The 14,701-nt window shown below is 49.3% G+C and overlaps 4 protein-coding genes across 4 annotated transcripts; 3 read left to right on the forward strand and 1 right to left on the reverse strand.

Moving 5' to 3' along the window:
- Positions 1-77: 77 nt before the first annotated feature.
- N7495_009066 (Arf family guanine nucleotide exchange factor SEC7) lies at positions 78-5,923 on the reverse strand (the record flags this gene model as incomplete). Its single annotated transcript, XM_057211717.1, has 2 exons — positions 78-1,422; positions 1,479-5,923. The coding sequence occupies 2 exons, from the start codon at positions 5,921-5,923 to the stop codon at positions 78-80; spliced, it is 5,790 nt and encodes a 1,929-aa protein (XP_057061260.1).
- Positions 5,924-6,640: 717 nt separating this feature from the next.
- Positions 6,641-8,276, forward strand: N7495_009067 (putative pyruvate dehydrogenase complex, dihydrolipoamide acetyltransferase component; the record flags this gene model as incomplete). The annotated part of the gene is made up of 4 exons (XM_057211718.1): positions 6,641-6,750; positions 6,827-6,876; positions 6,939-7,162; positions 7,218-8,276. The coding sequence occupies 4 exons, from the start codon at positions 6,641-6,643 to the stop codon at positions 8,274-8,276; spliced, it is 1,443 nt and encodes a 480-aa protein (XP_057061261.1).
- A 1,322-nt stretch (positions 8,277-9,598) lies between these two features.
- Positions 9,599-10,189, forward strand: N7495_009068 (uncharacterized protein; the record flags this gene model as incomplete). Its single annotated transcript, XM_057211719.1, has 2 exons — positions 9,599-9,877; positions 10,064-10,189. 2 exons carry the CDS (start codon positions 9,599-9,601, stop codon positions 10,187-10,189), a joined length of 405 nt encoding a protein of 134 aa, XP_057061262.1.
- An 851-nt stretch (positions 10,190-11,040) lies between these two features.
- N7495_009069 (Malate dehydrogenase mitochondrial) lies at positions 11,041-14,538 on the forward strand (the record flags this gene model as incomplete). The annotated part of the gene is made up of 11 exons (XM_057211720.1): positions 11,041-11,091; positions 11,144-11,145; positions 11,199-11,594; positions 12,070-12,121; positions 12,166-12,265; positions 12,337-12,518; positions 12,567-12,962; positions 13,302-13,415; positions 13,469-13,586; positions 13,648-13,892; positions 13,945-14,538. The coding sequence occupies 11 exons, from the start codon at positions 11,041-11,043 to the stop codon at positions 14,536-14,538; spliced, it is 2,250 nt and encodes a 749-aa protein (XP_057061263.1).
- Positions 14,539-14,701: the final 163 nt, after the last annotated feature.

The following is a 14,701-nucleotide window of genomic DNA, read 5'->3' on the forward strand; positions in this document are numbered from 1 at the left end:
AAAAACAATATAGGTGTTTAGACAAAATATAATAACGCCTGGATCACCCGTATGTCACAAGATAGAAGGAAAAACAATCACTTAGCACTATCTCGTCTCGACTGCACCTGTGACACAGAGCTGCGAGGGCTGATGGGATCGTCCAGTGAATTATCCGAGGCTACACCCAATCGGACTTCACCGACGCGGCGTAGAAGACCTTGTAAAGCAACACGGATTTCTGAATTGAGATCACGACTCAGGAGTTCAACTCCTAGAGGGTAGAATGTTTCAATATGCTTTTCGAAGGCATCTTGGGGAAAATTATTGTAGCTGTCAATGACATCCACCACCACCGGTTGCCAGGCCACGATATTACGATGCTGGGTCTCCTCATCAAGGCGGACAAAGCTGCGGATGATATCGGCACAGAGGGGGATGAGAGCTGCCTCAGTCTCGGCACGGCTACTCTTTCTCTCCTCACGCTCGTCGTGGAACATGCGGAAGAGAATGTGCACGTAAGTGGCAGCACTGCCACTCTCCTGTTTTAGCAGGTTGGGGGGTTGCTTCATGAATCCCTGACGCCAGAGTCGCATGCGCAGATCTTTGTCGTCGTTGAACTTCTTGGCGAATTGATAGCTCTTCTTAAGCAAGCCCATCAGTCGAAGAAGGAGTTGACTGGGAATCTGTGCGTAGACATTGTCGTTGGAGAAGAGCTCGTGGACCGTTTCGATCATGAGTAGCTGCAGAACACAGTTCGTGATGATACGATTGAAGAAGCGACGCCGTGTCACAGTGACCGCCGCGGGTTGCTGCTGCGATTCTATATGCGGCCGGTAATCCTCAAGCTCAGCGCGTGCTTCCGTTTGAGGTGGATCTGTCTCATCCTGGAGCGAGACAGCACTCTGAGATCCATTGGACTGCAAGGAGTCTGGAATTTCTGCTGCAGCTTCATACTGAGCCTCCCCATTAGTGGGTGTTTCTGTCATTTTTGTCATTGATGCTGCCGCTGTGAACAGTTCGTACGCTGTAGTCTTGCTGAAGAGCTCGACAAAAGCACGGACGATCTGCTGCCAATGCTCCTCTCGGAACTTGGAGACATTTTGCAAAATCAGCTGTTGGAGACAGTTGCTACCGATTCGGGCGATTGTGTCGTTTTCTTGACAGATACACAAAGTAAGTAGCTCCAGGAAGCGACCGAGCATGTACTCCAGCGCATCGAAGTAGTGGGTAAAGAGAGTAATCATGTTTCGCATCGCCTGAATCATGGTGGTTGATAGCCAGACAGAAAGATCTTCATGGTTGGGAACCTTGGACATTTCTGACTTGGACTGCAGAACCACAAAGATCGGGCAAAGGAGCTGTCGCCAAAGCACATCCCAGAAATCGCGTGGGAAGTCGCCACCGTGACGAATAAGAGTTTCGAAGAGATATGTCAGTGCACTAGAAATATCGTGTTAGTTGAAAGCCTAAAAATAAAGAGATGGATGGCGACCTACCGAGACCGGACTTCAAGATCATCACCAGTCATAAGGACATCTTGGAAAGCGATCAGAATAGGGTACCAGAACTGCTCTTCTTGTGACTGGCGAGTAAGCTGCTTGGCCAAGTTGGTTCCTTCGCCCTGGAAGCTATGTGCAGGATTACCACGATGAAATAATGGACATTCTGGGGTACGTAGCATTTTTACGACCGTCGACTTGAGAGTCTCGATGGCCTGCAGTGATTTCTTTTGGAATTTGGAATTCTTGGAAAATTCGGTCAAACAGATGATCAAATCCGCAAAGGCTCCTTGAGTAATCACAATGCCAAATCGGGTATTGTAGACTTGCGTAACGTGGTCGAAAGCCATATTCACAATTCCTTCGTAGGGTTCTCGGGCCGCAACTGTGAAGACACCAAACATTGTCTTCCATCCAGATCGGATGTTGTCGCCACGAGCTTGAATCATCTGGATTAAACAGCGAAGAATCATATCCTTAACAGTAGCAGATGTGCTGTTTGCCATGACATGCTCAAAGGGCTTGAGGAAATCTTTCTGAAATTTGAAACCAGGAAGTTCCCCCATCTCGATAAACCGCATGGACAATTGTCTCAAAGAATCCAATGCAAAGAAAACAACGTGAGTGTTAGAATGGCAGCCAACCTGGTTGAAATGTTGACCCAACACCTCCCAAATCTTTGACCACTCAATCCTGACACGGGTCATGTTGTAGTAACTGATCTCAACCAGCTTCTGCAGACTGTAAGTGCGTGGGGAGTCGGTGTGTCCCGAAGATTGGATCTCCTGCCAACTGACGTCGCTCAAGGCGCGCACAAAATCGATGATGGCGTCAGGCGATAGATTGGCTGTGTTGGTGAAGATTCGATCAACACCACGAACCATATCTGCTGAGCGACTCTCAATAGCGACCTCTATGCGGAAAGAGTTAATGCCATTGACTGAGCGCGTACGAGTTTTGCTGCGGGTACTCTGCATTGACTTGCGAGGGCTGTCGAGGGTGGAGGGCGCCCGCGAAACATCAGGCAGAGAGTTTTCGTCGACACCATCAGTAAGCAACTGCAGCCGATCCAATTGACTGACACACGTCAAAATCTCGCGCCATGAGGTATGCAAGTGATTGCCTTCACTGAGGGCAACATCAAGTAGTGCCTTCAATGCTTCAACGTTCTTGGGCATCATTTCCCGCACATTTCCTAGATTGGTAAACTTGGCCAACGCAGTCACAAAAGCGACTCGCGGAGTCTCAAGGTCAAAGGCGCAGCTGATCCGAATTGCCAATTTGAGACCCTCCATACACATACGGATAGTCTCAAGGTTCTGAGTATCCTGCATAGGTGCTGAAAGTCCGGACAAAAAGGACATCCAAGTGACATTAAACATGGATCCAACATGCTGGGCAGATGTAGCAGGAATGAAGCGAGAAAGTGCATCTCGAACAGCTGTCTTGCGCTGAGCACGTATGAGAGAGCGGTACAGCTGCTCCGTCTTGTTGGCCATTTCTTCTGAAGCCTGTGCATATTTCTCTCCCTGAATGTCTCGGCCCACGGTTGCAAATACTTGGCCAGCCCGACTAGCTAGCCCAGCAGGAGCAGATGTCTGAATACCGATGTTTGCAGCATGTTCCCGCTCAGTGTCGAGAACAATCTCATTACTGCCGATCTCATCATAAATAGCTTCGAGGTACTCGGCTGGCAGGTCCTGATTGTCGTTGATGCCTCGGTTATTCTTAACGAAATCTTCCTTGGTCATGCGTCGTCCCTTGAGTTTGGTACTATGCTGATCAGTGTTCAGCATGATAACAGAGTAGGCAAGTACATAGGCTGTGTCTGCATTTGCAAATGCATTGGGGTTTTGATCTGTATATCGTTCGGCGAACTTCAGCATGAAACGATCAATCTTTTGGGCCTCTCCAGGGAGACGGAAGTGCTGTAGAAATTCTCGCAGAGCATCGACGAAGCGTCTCTTGGCGAATTCCATCTTGTCGACAAACGAATGCATGATTGCAATATTTTCGGTATTACCCTCGCCTAGATACTCACCCAGCATCGACTTATCGAGACGGTCATTGCGGAGCAAAAAGGCAGCAATGTCCTCAGGTGAATCCGAACGAATGAAACCCTCCGAGAGGAACAACTTGATACCACGCTTAGGCTTGAAATTGAATTGCTGAATGGCATTCATGAGAGCAATTTTTCGCTGCTTAACCTTTTCGATCTCGTTGGGGTCATCATCGGGCACGGGCGTAGATTGGCCAGTGGGACTACCTTCGGCCAGTTCAGGACGTGGTGAAATGAGAATATTGGTGTCGATGGACTCGCGGGAGTTGTCTATTGATTTAGATAGGACAGCTGGACTTGGAGCCGGCTGGTCGTCATGACGCTGCGAAGCCCAGCTATCAAGTGACCGTAGCATCTCCACAAGAGATTCCAGAGCCTGTTGTTTTAAAATGTAATCCGCTGGGATGACTGGCACTGCTGGCGGGGGTGGAGGAGAAATATTGGTGCTGGTGAGAGATGGAGGCAGTGTTCCACGACGGTACCATTCAGCATTAACACTGGACAACTTGACGTGGTTTTCTTGATAATGGTGCTGCTGCGAGGCGGATGCCACAGCTGGCAAACTAGCGTACCGCGAAAGCTGTTCAATCACATTTTGGAAGATGTTCTCCAATGCGGTACGGTCACAATCGTAGTTGAGATAGATTTCGACCAATGCACGAGGATCGCCACCCAGCCTCTCCAAGATTTCCATAAAATACTGCTTTTGGAACGAAGGAGCGGCCCTTTTTTCGAGGATAGCTAGATAAATTTCCTTGAAGAATACTTCAAGCTCTTTCTTCATCATCACTCTCATGTATGTCAGCATTAGCCAGAAGATCTCACAGCAGACCTTGAACACATGGGAGACCGCACTGGAGCCGTTTCGACTAAGGCTGAGACAAAGGTGTGGCCGTACAGCTTGAAGCAGTGTCATTCCTTCGGTGCTGGCTGAGCTGTTCCTGATAGACGCACTATGGGATGTAAAGGTGTTGATGTGGTTGTTGATGAGATAGTGTATGAGGTGTAGCGAAAGCACTTTCGAGCGCATGTTTTGGGACTTGATGTCCTGCTGCTGTTCATGAGCCAGGACCTTGTGACTGAGCTTGCACAGTGCTCGGAAGACTAAGAACGCGTCCTTAACATAGATCTCGTCCACGTCTTCTTCTGTTGAGCTGTCATCTTCCCTATCCTCGGGAATCCCGACAGTTGACCGCGATCGCGCAAGCTTGGCACGGGTGACTGTGGTCGGCGCATTATCGTTGACAGTGGTCACTTCCTTGGAAGACTCAAAGCTCTGCAGGGTGAGCTTCTCATGACCGGGCTCCTTGGCGAAAGGCTGGTCTGCTAGAGATACCGAAGCGGATTCGGAGAATGGTCCGTGGTCACTCCCCAGCGAATCCAAGCCCGCACTAGACTGGTCAATCTCACGATTGCGAAGTTCCTTCAGGTCCAACCGGACTCGAACTCGATCGAAAACCGTGCTCACCATCTGAGTGAGAGATCCCTGGGCAATCATCTGGTTCTGACTGGATTTGGAGTAAATAAAGATGTTGTAGATTTGACGGACGGCTTTCAGGAGACCAGCTCCATGAACCACTATTTTGTCATTCAGAACCGCTGCCAGCAATGATTTGATGATTTGTTGCTGGATCTCATTGGGGGTGGCTTCGTTCTCGAAACAGTCGCAGATCGCATCGATGGCGCGCTCGATCAGGGGTGTTTGTACGGGGTTGGACTCGTTTTGCGACTCGGAGGATGGGAACGCGAAATAGGAATATGATATTAATTTGCCAATGCAGTCCAATGCAGTGACCTGCAGCGGAACACTCAACGTTTTGCTTGCCAAGTGAAGAGGGTAGAAGATAAGTTCAGGGTCAATTGCTTGGTGCTCAGGTTGCTTGACACTTTTCAGGGCAACTTGAACGGCACCTTCGAGTTCTTTGCTTCTCCGGGCCTCCCGCGATGAAGCGATAGCATCAAGGGCGGTCACGATGAATACGGTCGAGCTCACTGTACCACCCCGCTGTGTCGCAAATGTAGCGGTTGTAGACCTTGAGTCAGATCGGATTCGAGGGTTTGAAGCATCGTCCACAGAAGGTGTTGGTTCGTGGATCTCCGGTGGTGGATTAACGATTTGTTGTTCTGGCTCGATGTTTTCGTCCTCTGTATCCTTTGGTGGAATCTCGGGCTTTTCGTCCTCATCTTCTTTGGTTTCTACATCTGGTTCTTCTTGTTGGTCTTCTTGACCCTCTTGATGATTCACTTCGTGCCATTCCGTCTCCTGCAGTGTTGACGGGTCAGACGTCAGAACTGCGGGAGCTTCTGTTGTATCGACGGGGGGTTTCTCGATTTCGGTCATTTGGTGTTCTGGCTGCTCAGAGCCTGTATCCACGTCCACCATTGTCAGAGAGACTCCAGACGGAGCAATCTAGTCAAACAATAAGCATTGAACGCCAGGTAAAAGCCAGTGCGGGATTAGGTATTACGTGTTTGGAATGAGACGCTAGTCACTAGAGCGGATGGGGCTGCTCACCGCCTATGGGGTCAATCACGGGGTTTAATTATACATGAGCTGCATAACATACCAACGACATGACAAATACGGATACGCAAAGAGGACGCCTAGGTAGACATTGAAATGCCATAGCTTGCTATTTGTAGAATAAAATGAAAGGAGACCAAATCAAGTTGCCAGATCATTGCTTAAAATTTTAGTAGTTTATTTCCCTACTCTGTACACACATCCCTAAGAGCCCCGAAATTGTTTAGAAAATCTGTAGGAAAAAGGGATGATGAGAACTAAAACTTCATGGTAAATTTTTGTGCCCAGATATACAGCTTTAAGAATAATAGCCTGAGTAAGCGCTGAGTCCTCCGTACTGCTCTGGTTATTTATACTGAATGCCTGACAATTCTAAGGCATTAGTGATTACATAAGTTACCCTCGCTGGTTCACCGGACGGTAGCTCAACGGAATTTCTTGTAAAGATAACTCTTCTCCCCCAACTCTACCATCCAAGGCTCTCCACTCTTTTTCGGGCGCCGGAACACCTTGAATCTCTTTTTTTTTATCTGAGGTTTCTTCAGCTACATTTATTTGTCGCCAGTTATAGCCAAGATGGTTGCTGCCGCTGTCCGGATGCGCACCCCGAGTGCCATGCTCATGGCGCGAGGCGCCGCCCCTATGCGCCGCCCTCAGGTCTCCTATAAGTTCCAAGAGGTGATTAAGTACGTCACAACTATGTCGAGCTCATTGCAGCAATCTACATCCTAGAATTGACGCTGACGGATTTCTTCTGCGCAGGTCTCAATTGCCCGCGATCTCTGCGATCTCCCGCTTCTATGCCTCCAAGTGTATGGCCCAATTGATCCCATTTCGCCCACGTCTATCCTTCTAACCAACATTGAATGTGCAGCTTTCCCCCCTCATACCCTCATTACTATGCCTGCACTGTCCCCGACTATGTTGGCAGGAGGTATTGGTGCTTGGAACAAGAAGGCTGGTGACAGTCTCCAGCCCGGTGATGTCCTTGTTGAGATCGAGACCGATAAGGCACAAATGGACTTTGAGTTCCAAGAGGAGGGTATCCTCGCTAAGGTTCTGATCGAGACTGGCGAGAAGGATGTCCCCGTTGGCGCTGTAAGAGATTTCCCAAGAATTTCCCCGGACTTTCCAAACTAACATCCCTTTTCAGCCCATTGCCGTCCTCGTTGATACCGATGCCGATGTTTCTGCTTTCGAGTCCTTCAGCCTCTCCGATGCCGGTGGCGAGCAGGATGTTCAGCACCAGAAGGAAGAGGAGCCCAAGAAGGCCGCTACTCCAGCCCCGGCCGCTGAGACCTCTGAGGCCTATGAGCCCGAAGACACCAGCGACCACCTCCAGCCCAGCTTGGACCGCGAGGCTGCCATCAGCCCCGCCGCCAAGGCCCTTGCTCTGGAGAAGGGTGTCCCCATCAAGGCCCTGAAGGGTACTGGTCGCGGTGGCCAGATCACCAAGGAGGATGTCGAGAAGTACCAGCCGACCGCTTCTGCTGCTGCCCCTACCTACGAGGACATTCCCGCCAGCTCTATGCGCAAGGTCATTGCCAGCCGCCTCAAGCAGTCCCTGGCCGACAACCCCCACTACTTCGTGTCCACCACCCTGTCTGTGACCAAGCTCCAGAAGCTGCGCCAGGCCCTGAACGCCTCCTCCGGCGGCAAGTACAAGTTGTCTGTCAACGACTTCCTCGTCAAGGCCTGCGCTGCTGCTCTTCTCAAGGTTCCCCAGGTCAACTCCAGCTGGCTCGAGGTTGACGGCCAGACCGTCATTCGCCAGCACAGCACCGCCGACATCAGCGTTGCCGTCGCCACCCCCACTGGCCTGATCACCCCTGTTGTCAAGAACGTCCAGGGTCTTGGTCTTTCCAGCATCTCCAACCAGATCCGCGAGCTCGGCAAGCGCGCTAAGGAGAACAAGCTTAAGCCTGAGGAGTACCAGGGCGGTACCTTCACCATCAGCAACTTGGGCATGAACCCCGCCGTTGAGCGCTTCACTGCCGTCATCAATCCTCCTCAGGCCGGTATCCTGGCCGTCGGCACCATCCGCAAGGTCGCTGTCCCCGTCGAGACCGAGGAGGGCACCATCACTGAGTGGGACGACCAGATCATTGTCACCGGCAGCTTCGACCACAAGGTTGTGGACGGTGCCGTTGGTGGTGAGTGGATCCGTGAGCTGAAGCAGGTTGTTGAGAACCCGCTCGAGCTTTTGCTGTAGAAGAAACAATAGTGACAGCACTAGCGCATTTCTCTGCCGACTGCTCAACTCTGTAATCTGTATTAAAACGTCTTTTTCCCGATTATTTAGACTAGCATCGGTCCCATTTTGTTTGGTTTTAGCAACTTCAATCCATTTCCTTGTGCAGCCTCTGTCAGTAATATAGAAAATAGAGCCATTAATGAAGATATCTACTTTCGGGGCGTATTTAGTGCTCGATGTTGAATTGGCATGAATCTCCACCTGGGCACCAGATGGATGCCTGCTAACCTTACAATCCGGTGGTCACTACAGTGAAAGGGAAAGGAAAAATGAGACTTCGGGAGTGTCTAGCTGAGTAAATTGGAAGAAAATTGAGGGAGGTCACCGACGTATTTAAATAGTCAAAAATTCCAAGGTTAGAACTTTGATAGCATCCATGGATTCAACATTGAAGAATTCATAGTTAAAACTCCCGAAGTATGGATATCTAGGTAATCAACCTTGGAACGTTCCACCTGGGCAAGCTTCTAAACTTCTTCCCCGCAATTTCAATAAATCTAATCCATCTCTTCTCCGCATGGTGAGTTACGGTACTCGACACGGGAAGAACACGCGGCAATGACCAACTGCACATCCATCCCAACCTTGGAGTTTGCATTGTTTTCACTTGATTCTATAGGTAGCATCACCTAGTATTTCTGAATCCCAATACCATTGTTCCAGCCTTGCGGTTAGATCCACATCCTACTAATTTTTACTCGATATATATTAGCTAGATCCACTCATACCACACAATATTCCAAGGTCAGACATTGAAAATTGAAACATTTTGAAACTTTGACGAAATCCCGAGGTCAAGAAATGGAGAAAGTCGACGTCCTAATTTGCGGCAATGGATCAGCCAGTCTCAGCGCAGCAACCGGTATCGTAGGGGAGCTGCTACGTGAATCATATCACGTTCTAGAAGTAGTTTTCTTGGTGAATGATGGTATTGGGGGTATTAAACGGTCTGGAAGAATTACGGATGCTCAACCTGTTATTTCTCATCAGTCTCATGTTGTTTTGAACAAGGTGTGCATGAATGGTCTGCTTATTGAGTTAATGCGTAGATTTAATCATCAAGAGATTGATTACGGGTATACCTAGGTAATGTTACCGATGTCAAGGTTGATGGTGCTGCAGCAGATCTTGACGCTTATCCTGTGACGGCTGAGAAAAACTGAAAGGCTGAAACGTTCGCTGCTAAATATACATTGGTAGGTTTTCCAGCTTCAGGTATTTTTTGGATGATCGTCTAATGCTTGAACAGGCTTGTGATGGTGCTCATAGTGTTGTTCGTAATGCCATCCCATCGGCTTCAAGGTATTGGGAGACAGCAGCAGTGCAGTCTGGGGCGTCATAGACATGATCCTATAGACCGACTTCCCCGATTTCCAAAAGAAATCTACGGCTCGTTTCAAGGCGGTAATTTTCTCATTATTCCTCGCGAGAGCGATGGCAACAATTCAACTTGCTTCTTTATTGAGCTTGCTCAGAGAATGATCCCAAAAGAAGCCATCCTGGAGAATTTGCAGCACCAGGCGCAGAACATCTTCCGCCTTCGCCAAGACGATCTGGTGGTCTGCGTATTCGATCGGTCAGCGATATGCGGACCATTTCCACAAAAACCATCGAGTTTTTTTATATGGCAATGTGTGCCATACTCACTCGCCTAAGGCTGGCCAAGATATGAATGTCAGTTTGCAGGATGGGTACAATATTAGGTGGAAGCTCGGTGAGATACTCAATGAACAGGCTCATGCTAGATTGTCGAGACTTATGTGCTTGAGAGAAAGACGATGGCCATTGATCTGATCAACCTTGATCGCTACTTCTCTAAGCGCTTTTCTTCTGGAGCAAATACCACCCCGCTGAATTTCAAGAAGGCTTGATCAAATTGGGCAAATATACTGTTGCACCCACAGCGAAATATGACGATTCTCTCATCACCACCTCTCTCGACTCAACGCTCGCGTGTAATGTCATGGTCGGTATGCAACTTCATAGTGCGCAGGTCGTTCGCTTCTGTGACTCAAAGCCTTGTAGTTCGTGACTTCACTCAAGTCTGATGGCCGATGGCGTATCATGGCCTTTGTGGGAGATCTGGCTGACTCAGAGAGCTGGAGAAGACTCGACCAGACTAAGTTAAGTGATTTTTCTGTTAATCAGAAACTTGAGGGCTGATAGTTGCAGACGTTTCGGCGGTTCTAGATGTTGACGGCTATGAGGCAATTGGGAAGTTCTTTGATGGATTTCTCTGATGTCAAATATAGGCTCATATAAGTTGAGAATCACGAAAGCCTAGACCCTAGCAGACTTCAGTGTCGCGGTTCTTTTATAATGGGCGAGATTGATAAAGATAACCTGGTGTCTCGTGATCATCAGAAAGTGGGGAGTTCGGACGGACTCACGTCAGTGGCGGACAGCCATTTCTAGGGCATGTGGCTTAGAGTACATAAGGAGGGTCTTGATCACCACAAAGCTGGCGTTTTTAGTATAATGTAAGTGTATTCAATATTACAGATGATTCAAAGATGTAGAAATTAAGAATTTAGATGTATAGACAGGGATAAGTATTGGTGGCTCCACCCAAATCAATGACGTGATGTCACAAGCTTCCAAGGTTACAAGGTTCCTTGGTATTCCGTTTCCCGTAATTCCCCTTCTCTTCCTCTTTTCATCTTCATCTTAATTCCCTTCTCTATTCCCTCCGACTCTCCTCTTCCAAATTAATCTCCTCACCATGTCTTATGCCGATGTTGCCGCCAAGGGTCCCCAGCAGACCCCGGAGGAAGTAAGTACAACACGCGCCTCAGATTGATTTAACCGCTAACAAAATCGAACAGGCGTAAGCTACAAAATAAATACCGCGACATGAGTAACTATTAATCCATATTTTAGTGCTGCTCCTTCCGTAGGAGGTGTTTACAAGGATCCTTCTGAGAGCACCTCTTCTCTGATCGATGTCGACTCTCCCAAAGTGACCGTTGTTGACTCCGATTTCCTGAACCAGGATGTCAAAACCACCACCCAGGCCGAAAGACTCGAGGAGGAGGCCAAGCGTGCCGCTGAGGAGGCGGAGAAGAAGTCTAAGGCTAGCAAGGAGAAGAGTAGTTTCCGTGCCAACTCCGATAACCCAGTGTACATCGGTAATGCTGTCATTACCACACTCGTGGCTGCTGGACTTGGATTCGGTGCCTACCACAAGCATGCTCAGGGCAAGCTCTCCTGGGAGTTGGTTGGAGTGGTGTCTGGTGCTGTGGGTGCCTTTGGTGTTGCAGACTACTTTGTTAGCAAGTAAGTATCGTTTTGAGGCTACAGATTATTCATCACTAACCTGCATTTTAGATGGTTCCTGCAGAACAAGTACCCCAAAAAATAAGTGCGCTATTGTTCGATATGATATGTGATCTGTTGCTTTTCCTTTGTTCATATACCATCCCTGCTCTTGATTGCATTCGGCGTGTTGGGAAATGGGGTTTCAGGCCTGAATTAGTGACTTCCACAACTGGACTTATTCATTACTATCAACTGGCTGTACTTGTAACTGGACCTTCATTTTCAATGCTCTTTCGTAAGTGAAGTAGAGACTATGAAGTAGAGGCCATGACGTAGTGGGTAATACTGTCGACGAAGGCGGTCAACGGCCCACTCAGCGCGAAGGCCAGATGTTTGAAGCTAAACTTCCACCTTTACTCAAATCACATAGGACATAACTGGTCATTTGACATCTGTTCAAGTCAAAGCGCATCCTTTGAATACTTGAGTCTAGGAATCATCTATTTTGGGTAGCGACAAAGCTTCCCTCGTTCACTACCGACATGGTATGTCTGAGCATGTCTATACTGGATCATGCTAATCAGGACAGAATTCCCTCTTCAACTCTGCTCTCAAGCAGTCATCGGCGATCCGTCGGGACCTAGACACATTCGCCCAATCACCAGCTACCTCCTCGGCCGCACTTCAAGGTGTGTTTATCCGCTTCTCCACCCCTCTCATGCACGTTACCCCAAACAATACTGATTCCGACCTCCGATAGGCCAAATTGCGGCGTCACTATCGTCACTATCACGCACAGTAGATGATTACTCGGGACTCTCAAAGAAGGAATTAATCCCTGAGAAGCAAGAGAAGGCCTTTGAGCGAGTCAAGAACTTCCGCGCCGAGCTCGCAGACTACAAAACACTCTTCGACCGGTTGCGCAAGGAAAGAGAAGATGCTGTACGTATTTTCTACAACTTTATCTATCTACCTAGCTAACGAGATTAGCAATCTTTCACAAACCGCAATGAACTCTTAGGCCGGCGGCCGCATCATGCTGCCACCCCGGAAAACCCCTACACTCAGTCCAACCTTCCCCAACAAACATCCGCGTTTGCACCTGCTTCTGGCCTCAGCTTTGGTTCTGGTCCGTCCGACTATAACCGAGAAAACCAAGCCCTACGCGAACAGTCATTTTTCTCAAACACGCATAATCAACTCGATGACTTTCTGGACCGTGGCCGCGCTGTCCTTGCTGACCTTGGTCAACAACGTGAGGTTTTGAAAGGTACCCAACGTCGTTTGTATAGTGTTGCCAACACTCTCGGCATGAGCGGAGATACTATCCGCATGGTCGAGCGGCGCGCTAAACAGGACAAGTGGATTTTCTGGGGCGGCGTGGTGGTATTCTTTATATTTTGTTGGGCTGTGCTGCACTTTTTGCGATGAGAATGACCTTAATAATCTATAATTCTGGACCTTTGTTCGATCATCAGCGATGGCGTTTTGAAATTTGCAATATACTCCGTATAGTTCCGCCATTGACAATTTATCCTTACTGCACGGCGATAACTTTCATGACGTACAAAGAAAGTACAATAAAGTACAGCATAGACCAATCAACTTGATTAACAAAATGACGTGAGTTCCGGAGTAAGCGCTGTTTTATTTTTGCCCGGGGGACTGGAGGGATGAAGTCGGAAGGGTTGTCTCCACTCTTCCGACTTCCCTCAAAGTTCAAAGTTCTTCCTCTTTCCCTTCTCATCCATCCACCGATCCTACATAGACATCATGTTTGCCGCTCGCCACTCCATCAAGCTCTTCCAGAAGCGTGCCTTCTCGGCCTCCGCTGCTGACGTAGGATCTCTTATTCCTGTACACTCAATTCCAGCGCTAATTGTCCTTTCCAGCTCTCTAAGGTCGCCGTTCTCGGTGCCGGCGGTGGTATTGGCCAGCCTCTGTCTCTGCTGCTCAAGCTCAACCCCCGTGTTACTGAGCTCGCTCTCTACGATATCCGTGGTGGACCCGGTACGTATCAATTGAAATCCCATTTTTCTAAGCTTCCACAGCCCGCTGACGTATTCTCTAGGTGTCGCTGCTGACTTGAGCCACATCAACACCAACAGCACTGTCTCTGGTTACGAGGCCGGTGCCAGCGGTCTGGCTGACTGCCTCAAGGACGCTGAGATTATCCTCATCCCCGCTGGTGTTCCCCGCAAGCCCGGCATGACCCGTGATGACCTCTTCAACACCAATGCCTCTATCGTCCGCGACCTTGCCAAGGCCGCTGCCGATGCTGCCCCCAAGGCCAAGGTCCTTGTTATCGCCAACCCCGTACGTAGCTTTCATCCCATTTCCTGATGTGCCTTGTTCCTAACTTCAAAAGGTGAACTCCACCGTTCCCATCGTTGCCGAGGTCTACAAGTCCAAGAACGTCTACGACCCCAAGCGCCTATTCGGTGTCACCACCCTGGATGTTGTCCGCGCCTCTCGCTTCATCTCCCAGGTCCAGAAGACCGATCCCGCCGTTGAGAAGGTCCCCGTTGTCGGTGGTCACTCCGGTGTCACCATCGTCCCCCTCCTCTCCCAGTCCGCTCACCCCTCCATTGCCGGTGAGGCCCGTGATGCCCTCGTCAACCGCATCCAGTTCGGTGGTGATGAGGTCGTCAAGGCCAAGGACGGTGCTGGCTCCGCCACCCTGTCCATGGCTATGGCCGGTGCCCGCTTTGCCGAGTCTCTCCTCAAGGCTGCTCAGGGCGAGAAGGGTGTCATCGAGCCCACCTTTGTCGAGTCCCCTCTCTACAAGGACCAGGGCGTTGACTTCTTCGCTTCCCGCGTCGAACTCGGCCCCGATGGTGTCAAGGAGATTCACCCCGTTGGCAAGATCTCCGAGTACGAGCAGGGTCTGCTTGACGCTGCCCTTGTTGACTTGAAGAAGAACATCCAGAAGGGTGTTGACTTCGTTGCTGCCAACCCGTAAAATGTATAACATCTGTTTCAACTCCATTGTCTGGTTTGCTTTATAAAAGCGTTCTGGCATGTATTATTTAGATTGAGCCTATAATTTATTACCGGTTTGATCCGTGATGCATCTTATCGCGTGCAGTCGTGCGCTACCTAAACCTATTTGAGTAGTCGCTAGG

Source organism: Penicillium taxi (genome assembly GCF_028828555.1).
Source record: "Penicillium taxi strain IBT 34144 chromosome Unknown utg000005l_segment0_segment0, whole genome shotgun sequence".
In the NCBI taxonomy this organism is placed as follows: Eukaryota; Fungi; Ascomycota; class Eurotiomycetes; order Eurotiales; family Aspergillaceae; genus Penicillium; species Penicillium taxi.